The sequence below is a fragment of the Takifugu rubripes genome, chromosome 5 (assembly GCF_901000725.2).
Source record: "Takifugu rubripes chromosome 5, fTakRub1.2, whole genome shotgun sequence".
In the NCBI taxonomy this organism is placed as follows: Eukaryota; Metazoa; Chordata; class Actinopteri; order Tetraodontiformes; family Tetraodontidae; genus Takifugu; species Takifugu rubripes.
Window position 1 is genome coordinate 6,112,079 of NC_042289.1, and position 12,837 is coordinate 6,124,915.

Genomic DNA, 12,837 nt, shown 5'->3' on the forward strand with positions numbered 1-12,837 from the left:
CAGCCTGGCTCCTATAACTGTAAGTTTGTTTCCTCGAACCTGTTTCCAGTCTGGAACTAATTGTTCGTCTTTCCTGCGGATCGCCACTTGGATGCCTGCTCGCACTGCCCAGCCTGCTCCAGTCTGATTGTGTTTGTCTTTCACCTGCACCCTTTGGCTCTGTTCTGAACTTGGACCTCAGTAAACTTGATTTCAACCTCACCCTATCGTGTGTGTCTGCATTTGGGGTCTCGATTCGTGTCCGCACATCGTAACAAAATCAGAGAAAGGAAGGGGACACAGAGATGCCAGGAAACTCCTGAAGAATATGTGTGTTTTGTCATCCTCCTCTCTGGATACTTTTGGGGCCCTAAGGTGTCTAACCTGGGACCACTCATTGTTAGTCTGTTGAATTTATTTCAAGATTCCATGAAGAAATATCGAAGGATCTGAGTGCCAAAGTTTCATCTGACATCACTCACCTTCTCTTTCACACTCACATTTGAAGTGTTTTAGATTAAATTTAAAGATAGTTTTGAATGTTACAGTAGATGAACATTTACATGAGAGTTCCAGTGACACCTGTTTCATTTCAATAATATCCTTAAAGGTTACAATGAATTAAGTAAAAGCAAACCTTCACATGTAAAACATGATTTGACTGTAGGTTTCCACTCTGATGCTGATCCCTGATGCAGTTCATTAGATTTCAGAGCTTCCTTTTGGATTTTTCTTGTCCTCTTCATCAAGATCCATTAATTGGTTTTATATTTTGAAATTGATCTGTATTCTTCCAAAATGGTTTTGCATGTGCTGAACTTCACATGTAAAACACGATTTGACTGTAGGTTTCCACTCTCCTATTGGCTCTATTTGGTCAACAGTGATGCTCCATATGTTTGATTCTATGCAAATTCAGAGTTCTTCTTTGTTCCTCAGCTATAAAACCATCACACCAGACTGTCAGTGGAGTTCTCTGCACCTGACTTTCAACATTAACCATGTTCTCTGTAGCTCTGCTGCTGCTGTTGGCAGCTGGATGTGAGTCTCTCTGTGGATTTGTCAGCAGTTGATCGGTTTTAGTGTGATTTTATAATCAGTATTTTCTTTGTTGTTTCACAGGTGTGAAGTGTGAACAGTTGACACAGCCAGCCTCTGTGACTGTGCAGCCAGGTCAGCGTCTGACCATCACCTGTCAGGTCTCTTATTCTGTTAGCAGCCATCACACACACTGGATCAGACAGCCTGCAGGGAAAGGACTGGAGTGGATTGGTGCACATCGTGTAGGATACAACCCAATTTACAAAGCTTCCCTGCAGAACAAGTTCAGCATCAGTTTGGACTCTTCCAGCAACACAGTGACTCTAAATGGAGTGAATGTGCAGCCTGAAGACACTGCTGTGTATTACTGTGCCAGAGACACAATAACACAAACCACCAGTGGAGCTGAACAAAAACCCCTCAGAGCATCAACACAACATCACCAGAGGGGGCGCAGTTACACCAGGAATGATTCAGCACCCAGACATGTTGAGGTTCAGTCAGAAACGTTGAGGAAAAATGCTTTAGATCAGTACTTTGAGAACAGAAGTATTTAAATGTGATATAAAATCTGTAGAAGTTTTGCTTTTTTTTTTTTTTAAAGAAAAAAATTGTAAAGGGATAAAAACATTTTTGGATGTAATTTGCACTCACTAAATAACCAATTTATATTATTAATGATGACTGCTTCTGTAGCATCATAACTTTTTAATCTCCCCATTAAATTGTAAGTAAATTTGAAATAGTTCCATTAGGACACAGCAGCAATAATACATTTGTTTCTCAGTTATTTCTTTGATGATCTCAACTGCTTATTTTAACATGTATCAACTAAAAGTGCAGAGACTCATACATGATTTTTAAACATAGATCAGTGTTTTATATTCTCACTTGAACATTCATGATCAAGTGATGACTCATGGAAAAAAGTGTATCTTTATTTAATGATGTAAATTAAGTATTTGAAGAAAGGTTTTATGCAGAATATACTCATATGTCAGTGACTGCATGGAATCTGGAATACGTTTTAAAAACAATAAAATGAGGGTTTTCCCTGGGCATGTTCTAAGGGGCTTTCTCTGCAACAGTTTTCATTTGAAGCTTGACTGGAACTGGTTGGTGTGAAATGTGGGGTACCTCAGAACTCACTGGTGCACTATTGGATGAAATTTAAAGTCTCAGATTATAAACGCACATCATCCAAAGACGAGGAGGAGGCATCACAATCAAATCCAGTTTACTGAGGAGGAGTCGATGCAAAACTCAGATGTGTTCCACGTCTACTTATGTGAGAGCAGAGAGGAGGACAGAGAAGAGGGGACACACAGTTGAACATGATGGACTGTAGGACAGGACTGCTGCTTCTAACTATCTGCTGGGCAGGTGAAGATCTTCACTCATCCTGATTGTGGACACATTTTGATTTTTGTCATCAGCTGATTAACTTGATGTTTCATCTTCTAAACAGGTGTTGATGCTCAGACTCTGACCCAGTCTGAACCAGTGGTTAAAAGACCTGGAGAATCTCACACACTGACCTGTTCAGCCTCTGGATTCACATTCAGTGACCACTACATGAACTGGGTCAGACAGGCTCCTGGAAAAGGACTGGAGTGGATCAGTGGTATCAGCAGCCCCAGTGGCAGCAACAAGCACTACTCAGAGTCAGTCAAAGGCCGGTTTATCATCTCCAGAGACAACAACAGAGCACAGCTGAATCTGCAGATGAACAGCCTGAAGACTGAAGATTCTGCTGTTTATTATTGTGCTCGAGACGCACAGTGACTGAAGTCAGTTCAGCAGCTGTTCAAAAACACACACTTCTCATATTTACTGCTGCAAAGAGCTGAGGTGAACACTGAACACTGTCTTTATTTTAATAATGTATGCCTTTTAAAAGTTATTTCTTTCCAGCTGTTTTAAACTTGACAGCAGACATTTAAAAAAAATCAACACATTTTATGGATTTTTATTTTCTAAAAATCTATTTCAAAACATCCCAAAGTAACACTTACAATCTACCAGAATCTCCCAGATCCACCTAAACCTGGTGTGAAAGTTCCTTTCCCTGTTGAGGGTTTTGTCATATTTCTCACTTGTTACCTTTGGAATCCCTCAGGTTTTCATCCTGGGACAACTCATTTTTCATTTGTAAAATCATGAAATAACTTCATCGAGCATTAATTTATTCTTGTCTTAATTGGTGCCACTCCAACCATCATTTTACACTAGAAGTAACTTCAAGACTCTGGCATTCTGGTTCTTGTGATTTCCAAAGTTACATTTTTCAATTCTGACTTTTGACTTCTGCCTTCAGCTCTGACGTGTTTTTGCATCAAAGGGAAAATCCATTTTAATCTAATTTAAAACAAATGCAGAAAATGTTCACAACTTTTAAAATTTCTGTTTTTCATTTTGTAACTGGTTGTAATACATAGTCACCAGGTGGAGTGTGTGTGTAGTCATAGTCATCAAGTGATAAATTTACTGTACACATGTGTGCTTGGATTAACATATGTCAAAAATATTTTCACACCAATGAGTGTCGATTGTTGCATGTGAAAAAAATTGCTTGATGTTTTTGAAAATTAGGTTCTTGTTTTTAATTGCGACAAAATCTATTGGAAAGCAATAGTTAGTGCATACAACAGCTCAAGTAAAAGCATGAATATATTGAAATTTGGGGAACTTTATAAAGTAGATTATGCTGAAATTTAAAACATTTTGTCACATTTATCTTGAAATCAAGTGAATATCTGAATGTCACTTTTTTAGCATATTTATGCAAAAATTTATCAACTTAGTTTTGGAGTCCAGGGTTCCGGTTCCTGTGCTAGTTGTTTCTTCCTGCAGGGGGCGTGAAGGAGCCAATAATTAACTACAGTGTGCGCTGCAGGCAGACGCACCTGTCAGCAATCTACATCAGGCCACCTATTTAAGAACAGAGCGCATCCGAATTATTGTTTTCCATGGTAAATCTGATTCCTGTTTCCTCATTACTGGATTATTTAAAAATTCGTTGAAGCAATTCACCCTGGTCGTTTGAGGTCACCACGCCACCCTGCTGGAGTGGAGAACGCACAGGACCTGACTCCCGTGTTGGCTCCCTGCTGGAGCTCCCTGTGTGCCTCGGAAGACTGGACAAGTGCTTCCCCTGTGGTTCAGGAGGACTGCCAAGTTGATCTTTTAATAGAGACTTTGTGTTTGGACAATATTCCCACTGCGTTTTGTCTGCTTTCGGGTCCTGGAGAAAAATGAATCAAAACACTTAAAGATGTATGAAATAGTTAAATCCAGATATTAAATGTTCAACCAATGGCTAATGCTTAATCCTAATGCTGGATCTAAACCTAAATGTTAAATCTCAATCTTACTCTAAAGTAAACAGAAAAAAAAATAAATGTGCATTTTGATTGTATAACACAATTTGACTGTAGGTGTCCACTCTCCTGCCATTTTCATAACTTTTATGCCTTATTGGTCAACATAAAATGATTTTTAAGTATTAATAATGATAGAACTGTGTTGTAACTCCTAGTGCTTCTTTTATTTCCTGTCAGTTTTCTTCTCTATGCAAAGGGAACTTCCTGTCCATCTGCTATAAAGACTTGACATCCTGCTGTCAGCTGCAGCAGAAGAAGAGAAGCTCCCATCAGATCAGCTTCAATACCAACCATGTTCTCTGTAGCTCTGCTGCTGCTGTTGGCAGCTGGATCCTGTGAGTCTGACTGAGCCAGAGACACTGACAGTGTGATCACCCTGACTGTTCACTCTACGTCCACTGATTCAATCTTCTGTTCTTCATCCACAGGTGTGAAGGGTGAACAGTTGACACAGCCAGCCTCTGTGACTGTGCAGCCAGGCCAGCGTCTGACCATCACCTGTCAGGTCTCTTATTCTCTCAGCAGCTATGCTACAAACTGGATCAGACAGCCTGCAGGGAAAGGACTGGATTGGATTGGATACAATTGTGCTGGATGCACCCCAAGCTACAAAGCTTCCCTGAAGAACAAGTTCAGCATCAGTTTAGACTCTTCCAGCAACACAGTGACTCTAAATGGAGTGAATGTGCAGCCTGAAGACACTGCTGTGTATTACTGTGCCAGAGAGTCACAATGACACAAACCATCAGTGGAGCTGAACAAAAACCCCTCAGAGCATCAACACAACATCACCAGAGGGGGCGCTGTCACGCCAGGAATAAATCATGACAACAACGTTGAGGAAAAATGCTGGAGAAGATTTTTTCCCCAGAATTTAAATGAAATATAAAACCTGTAGGAAACGTTCAAGGGGTAATGGTAGTAAAAAAGTAATACAGAATGATAAAACATTTTTGGATTGGTTTTGCACAAATATATAAATACCAATGACCTAAAATATACATGACTGCCTTTTGAACTTCTGATCTCATTATGCAACAAGAGAATTTCAATGTATGACAAATTGTTAAGGATAAGGATAATTCAGCAACAATGTATTTGTTTCTCTGTCATTTCAATGATCCCAACAGTTAATTTCAGCATTCAGCCAAAATAAAAGGTCTTGATTTTACGTTAAATTGTGTGCATATTGAACATTCTCTGCATCATTCGTGGTTTCCCGCAGTGTTCTCAGGCCGTGGGCCTCTTCCAGAACGGCATCTAACAGACCGGGCGGGAGAACAGGTCTGCCGTCTGGGACCCGCCAAATTCCTTCAACTTTCACAGCCCCCCTTTTCCTTCCAAACTGTTTTTTGTCATGTGGAGGAGCTTCTTCTTGATCACAACCAAGTCTTTCCCTGTCGTATCTTGGAAGCATTTCATGAACCGTTTTCTCTACCAACAACAAACTGTAACTTGGTTTATAACCTGCTGCCTTCTTTGCTGCCTGATCTGCAGCCTCATTACCTTTTCCCTCTAAAGAGTTCTCCTTGCTGTGACCTTTGCACTTTACAACTGCGACCTCCGCTGGTTCCACAAGTGCCCGTGCCAATTGCCTCATCTCTGCTCCATGTTTTATAGGTGAGCCTGATGCTGCATTGAAACCTGCCCGCAACCATTGACAAAGTTCTAAGTGTATAGCTCCCACTACATATGCTGAATCTGTATAAATAGTGACTTTCTTTCCTTTTGATATTTCTAATGCTCTAATAACTGCCTTCAATTCTGCAAGTTGTGCTGACTCTTTACCTGTTATCTTTCCTGTTTCTACTTCCTCAAAATCCTCTTCTAATTTTCTAACGATTGCATAGGCAGCTTTCAGCCCCTCTTGTGGATGTCTGAAACAACAGCCGTCTGTAAATAATATTTCATCTGGATCCTTTAACGGTTCCGCCTTAAGATCTACTCTAATTTTTTTATCTTTCCTCACTTTCTCCTCGCATCTGTGTGGTTCACCCTCTCCCATACCATCTGCCATGTTGATTCCTTCGTGTGTTATGTTCCTATGTTATGTGTGGTGCAGTTAAAATCTTGTCCATCCTGGTCTGTCTAAGTGAGGTCATGGTGAATGCTGCTGAGCTGACCAGTGATACCACGCTATGTGTTGTAAGTACCGTCAGAGCATAACCCATCACTAAATGTAACACTGCCTGGTACCTCCGGGTAGTTGTGATATGGACAGTCCCTTTGCCAATGACCATACCCTTTGCAGGCATGACACTGATCTCGGCCTAAGTACCCGCCTATCAAGCCGTATCCCTGCCCGCCGTGTCTCCCACACATGCCTCCCCTTGGACTGACCCAATACGGGTTTATCAGAGCAAAATCCTGTTGCGGACATAACTGATTTGGCTGCACCTGCCGAGGAAACTGCTGAACCATCTGTTTCTCTTCCTTTTGTTTATCATTAAGCTTTTTCAGTGCTTCATCTAACTGTATTTTTAGGAGCTGTTCCTGCGCTGTCATCACCTCCTCTTTCTTTCCCTGTTGTTTAGCTTTAAATGTGTTGATGTGGTGTGAAAGATGTCTCTCCCAGACATCCGCCGTACTGCCTGGAAGGTCAGGATTTCCTTCCATAGTTTCTTTCACTGATTGTGGAAGTCCTAAAATTATGGCCTGACGGAATAAAGTGGTGTGTAGATTATCTGAGCCAGGATGGCACCCTGTGGCACACATCCATTCCTCTTTACACCTCGTAAGGAACCCATGTGCCGACTCACTTTCCTCCCACTTAAATCTTAAATTCTGCATTGCTCCCGGAGATACTGGAAATACCTGTCTCATAGCTTCACCAACCCTGGTTGCACAAGGGCCAAAACGTGCAGCATTAGGTCTGTCTTTAATGCCTGCTGCTACCTCAACTTTATCCAAATCCCAGAGAGAGACTTGACTCCCTAGAATTCCTCTAAAGTCTCCCATCGCCAACTGCATGCTCTGTGTTAAACTAAAAAGGCTGGACATCCACTTGCCGCCTCCCTCTGCGGGTGGGGGCATCTTATCCACTAAACAATTGATGTCTGTAATTGCAAATGGCACATATACTGGTTCCTGTCCTCCTCTTTTCTGTATCAGAGGGGCCTGGAACTGTGGCATTCCTGAAACGGGCCCCTTACTCCGCGTGTGTATTTGACCCACCTCCTCATTATGTATGGCCCTTGTCAGTGGTAAACCTCTGTACTCACACTCACTCTCTTCCCCTGATTCTGATTCATAATTTTCCATACTTGAACCTGGATCTTTTTCATATAATTCTGTCCGAGATTCAACAGGCTCCTGATGCTCCAATTCCCCAATAAATGTAGCCGGAAGTTTGAGGGTGTCTGTCTTATTCTCACTCTCCTCTTTATCACTGCCATAAATCAATCTTGCCTTCTCCTCCCTGCGCTCAGCCCTGGCAAATCCTCCTGAGGGATCAACTCTTTTCACTTGTTTTATATGATTGCTAAGTGTTTTAAAGATATTTAATGTAGATTTTTGACTGTCCTGTTTTTTAAATATAGTTTGTTGGGAGATTTTAGGGCAACCCACCTGAACTTCCTCTCTAAATTCATTTTTTCCTAACTTATCTCCAACCTCTTTCTGTCTCTGTTTGATCCTTCTAACCTGTCTCCAAAGTTCACACACTGTCTCACGTAAGTCCTGCATTTCTTCATCTCTGTCCACATCTAACTGACCACTATTAATAGTCAAAACTGGCAATTGATATGGGGGTGGGGAAGAGGTAGTAGGTAATGATGGGTAAAGAGTGGTGTTAAGTGTCAGTGTCTGGTCTAGATCTTTTAATAAAGGCTTCTCTACATTGGGCACTCGTGTGACCCCCCTCGATCTGCAATAGTGCACCGCTGCACATGTCACAGCCACGACATGTATCCTTCGACGCTTATCTTCTAACTCCTTACCCTGTTTTTTCCATGATTTTCCTGCTATAAAACCTAATTTTGGATTATCCAAATGATCTTGTAATCTAGTGTGAATTTCTGACTCCCACTTACACAATGCTTCAGCTAAATTAACCTTCACCTCTGGAGGGGGAAGTATCTTTTGCTTTTGAGCTTCCTTCCACAACTTTTTTATTGCATCCAATTCTCTTTCCCTGTCCTCTTCTTTGATGCCACTCACCACCTGATCAAGAGTCCACTTCCACTGTTCTTCCACAGACCGAGGATAGGGAGAACATTCTCCCTGATCCCTACACGCTTTACCACATTCTAGTTTAATCTTTAACTATGCTCCCAAGTGAGATTGAATGTGAATGACTCCAACGGTCAACTCAATGCCTCAGTGAAACAAGCTTCTAGATCAAACGTCTTTGATCCGGTTCCACTCTGGGGGTTAATTCCCAAGGACAAAGAGCCTTTTAATTCACGTTAACTCTGGCACTTTTCCAACCCACACAAAAACACAAATCTCGGGCGTCGGGAGTGTCCGTCCCGTTAACTACGCTCCGAGTCCCAACCCAAATCTTTTTCATATACAGTGCACTGCATACAGCAATACAGCACTGTACTAGTTCCGGTTTACTCTAACCGTACTTACGGACTCTAACCGTACTTATTTACGGACTCGAACCGCAATTCTTAACGGACTCGAACCGTTCTTATTTACAAACGGACTCGAACCGTTCTTATTTACGGACTCGAACCGTAATTCTTAACGGACTCGAACCGTTCTTATTTACGGACTCGAACCGTAATTCTTAACGGACTCTAACCGTTTATTTTCTAACGGACTCTAACCGTATTTACTAACGGACTCTAACCGTTTATTTTCCGGACTCTAACCGTAATTCCTGCAGTCGTTTCAATATTTTTATATTTGTATCTGGAATTTATAACTAGGACACTTCAATTGACAGTGACGACAAATTTTTGGAAATTGCCAATCTGCAGAGCTTTGATTAAAAAGGTGTCTGCTTACCTTTTATTAGGGATCCCTTTGTCGTCAGTTGTCCTCCGAAGTGACCGTTGTTGAATTCTTTGCCTCAAATGACTTCTCTCTTCATCACGTCGGGGTCACCAAATTGTTGGATCGCAATACCTCCCGTATGTAGCTGCCGATCCGCGTGTTCTTTGAATGAAGACTTCGAGAAGAAAAGTACCAATTCCAAAATGTATTTGACAATAGAACCAATTCCAGATACAAATATTACAGAGCTCCGGGCCAGTTCATAACCCTAGCAACAACAGAGTCAATTGCCAGGGCACGAAGTCTGACAGCCTAACTATCCCTTGGCCCAGTCCTTTATAGTCACACACATGTAAATTCACAATGTTCATGCAATCCAATCCAGATCCCCTGCTGGGATGTCCTCGTCCTCTTCCTCCAGTCCCATGCGGTGTTGGTAGAGTTCTTCTTTTCCATTGTTTTCCCAGGTAGCCAGATCCCATTCTTCATGCAAATGTGATCATCAACCCCCCTGATGTCGCATTTACAATGAGTGTTTGACACCTCCTGCCTGACTGGCTCCTGAGATAACAATAGAACAAACAACAATCCTGCAAATGGAATGTCTCTGTTATTTATTACATTTACCAATGAGTCTACCTTGCCTAACTTCTAAGAGAAGACAGAAACATATGGTGAAACACATAACAAGATAAAGACAATTCTCAACAAAGGACACACACAGAACACGATTTTGAACAAAGATCAGTGTTTAATATTGTCACTCAAACATTCAGGATCAAATGATGACTCATGGAAAAAATAAATCTTTATTTTTTGATAATGATTAAATATTTGAAGACACAGTTTGTTTTATTCTAAAGAAAATACTTAAATATGAGTGACTGTCTGATATGACGAATTCACTGACAATCTCCAATCTCATGATTCTCCCTTCAGACATTCTTTTTGTAAACTAAACTTAATTTAAAGGTGGATGAGAACAGCTGAGTGTGAAGTGTGGGGTACCTCACAAATCAGAATTAGGACCACTGGTACATCATTAATTGGACAAAATTAAAAGTGTCATTGATCATTGGCTCACATCCTCCAAAGAGGAGGAGGCATCACAATCAAATCCAGTTGTTTACTGAGGAGGAGTCGATGCAAAACTCAGATGTGTTCCACGTCTACTTATGTGAGAGCAGAGAGGAGGACAGAGAAGAGGGGACACAGAGTTGATCATGATGGACTGTAGGACAGGACTGCTGCTTCTAACTATCTGCTGGGCAGGTGAAGATCTTCACTCAACCTGATTGTGGACAGACTTTTCTGTCATCATCTGATTAACTTGATGTTTCATCTTCTAAACAGGTGTTGATGCTCAGACTCTGACCCAGTCTGAACCAGTGGTTAAAAGACCTGGAGAATCTCACACACTGACCTGTTCAGCCTCTGGATTCACATTCAGCAGCTATGGGATGCACTGGGTCAGACAGGCTCCTGGAAAAGGACTGGAGTGGATCAGTCTTATTTACTATGATGGCAGCAACAAGTACTACTCTGAGTCAGTCAAAGGCCGGTTTATCATCTCCAGAGACAACAACAGAGCACAGCTGAATCTGCAGATGAACAGCCTGAAGACTGAAGATTCTGCTGTTTATTATTGTGCTCGAAACGCACAGTGACTGAAGTCAGTTCAGCAGCTGTACAAAAACACACACTTCTCATATTTACTGCTGTGAAGAGCTGAAGTGAACGCTGTCTTTATTTTAATAATGCATGCCTTTTAAATGTTATTTAAACTGCTTTTAACCAAAATTAATGTAAAGTGCCGACATGACTAATTTGTAAATTTACTTTAAATCATTTCATTTAATTAACATAAACTATCATCAACTGAACATGTATTAATTCTCATTAATCCACCATCACTGTCTACAACTGTTTTTACCTGCAATGGTCCAATATTTGGTCATCAACAATTAACCTCAGGTAATCTATCTTCTCTACCCAAAGGATTTAAAAATGGACTGTGGTGACTCCAATACTGTTTCCATTGTCCTGGAATCACTGATGCAGTTCAGCAGATTTCAAAACAGCCTTTTGGACTTTTTTCTTCCTTCTCACTTGTTACTTTAGGGGGCCCTCAGGTGTCTGTCCTAGGATGTCTCATTCTGGTCTGTGATAAAATATCCTGTTTGACTTTTAAAAGACAAAAACAAGTGACATCAGATGTTCAATTAATTAGATTGAATATGATAAAAAAATTTATTCAGAGGTGAATTGACTGAAGGTACTATGAATGTGCAATGACACATTGTCAGTATCTGATATATCTGATGTACAGAATATTCACTCATAGAATCAATTTTTAACACTAAAGTTTCTCATTTCTATTTTTACAACTACTCACCTTCACCACCACACGCATTTTTTTCAGTTTAAATTGACCTAATTTCTATACCTATTGGTAAGGAAGAATTGATATGATTTTTTTAACGAAGAAACTTAAACATAAACATGTCAAAAAAAAATTCTATCAAACATTTAGTTGATTACTCTTAATCTCAGTGATTCATATCCAAATCACAAGTAATTATTTACAATAAGAATGAAATATTTACCTATATATTTCTACTTAGTGTTAAATAAAACAACATAACATTGTTTCTACACTGAGCTGATTTCTGTGTTTTGGTGGTCAGAACAGTTGGTGCTTCTTTTATATCCTGTCAGAGTTCTTCTCTATGCAAAGGGAACTTCCTGTCCATCTGCTATAAAGACTTGACATCCTGCTGTCAGCTGCAGCAGAAGAAGAGAAGCTCCCATCAGATCAGCTTCAATACCAACCATGTTCTCTGTAGCTCTGCTGCTGCTGTTGGCAGCTGGATCCTGTGAGTTTGACTGAGGCAGAGACACTGACAGTGTGATCACCCTGACTGTTCCCTCTACGTCCACTGATTCAATCTTCTGCTCTTCATCCACAGGTGTGAAGGGTGAACAGTTGACACAGCCAGCCTCTGTGACTGTGCAGCCAGGTCAGCGTCTGACCATCACCTGCCAGGTCTCCTATTCTGTTAGCAGCCATCACACACACTGGATCAGACAGCCTGCAGGGAAAGGACTGGAGTGGATTGGTGCACATCGTGTTGGATATGACCCACTTTTCAAAGCTTCTCTGAAGAACAAGTTCAGCATCAGTTTAGACTCTTCCAGCAACACAGTGACTCTAAATGGAGTGAATGTGCAGCCTGAAGACACTGCTGTGTATTACTGTGCCAGATACACAATAACACAAACCATCAGTGGAGCTGAACAAAAACCCCTCAGAGCATCAACACATAATCACCAGAGGGGGCGTTGTTACACCAGGAATGAATCAAGACGACAAAGTTGAGGCACAAAATTTGAGGAAAAATAATGGAAAAAGACTTCAGAAATTAAATTTAACGTAAAAACTGTAGGAAACATTTGAAGGATAATGGTCATAAAAAAAGGAAATACAAAA

General features: G+C 40.9%; 1 long non-coding RNA gene and 2 gene segments (V, D, J or C); all 3 read left to right on the top strand.

The window, feature by feature from the left end:
- Nucleotides 1–980: 980 nt before the first annotated feature.
- LOC115250059 (Ig heavy chain V region 5A-like) lies at nt 981–1,592 on the top strand. The segment is given in 2 exon segments: nt 981–1,020; nt 1,102–1,592. Coding segments are annotated over 2 exon segments (516 nt in total).
- Nucleotides 1,593–4,281: 2,689 nt separating this feature from the next.
- LOC115250078 (uncharacterized) lies at nt 4,282–11,439 on the top strand. Its single transcript, XR_003888637.1, has 3 exons — nt 4,282–4,296; nt 4,581–5,129; nt 11,429–11,439. It is a non-coding gene; the product is annotated as an uncharacterized lncRNA (long non-coding RNA).
- Nucleotides 11,440–12,114: 675 nt separating this feature from the next.
- On the top strand, nt 12,115–12,726 carry LOC115249972 (Ig heavy chain V region MC101-like). The segment is given in 2 exon segments: nt 12,115–12,223; nt 12,317–12,726. Coding segments are annotated over 2 exon segments (453 nt in total).
- Nucleotides 12,727–12,837: the final 111 nt, after the last annotated feature.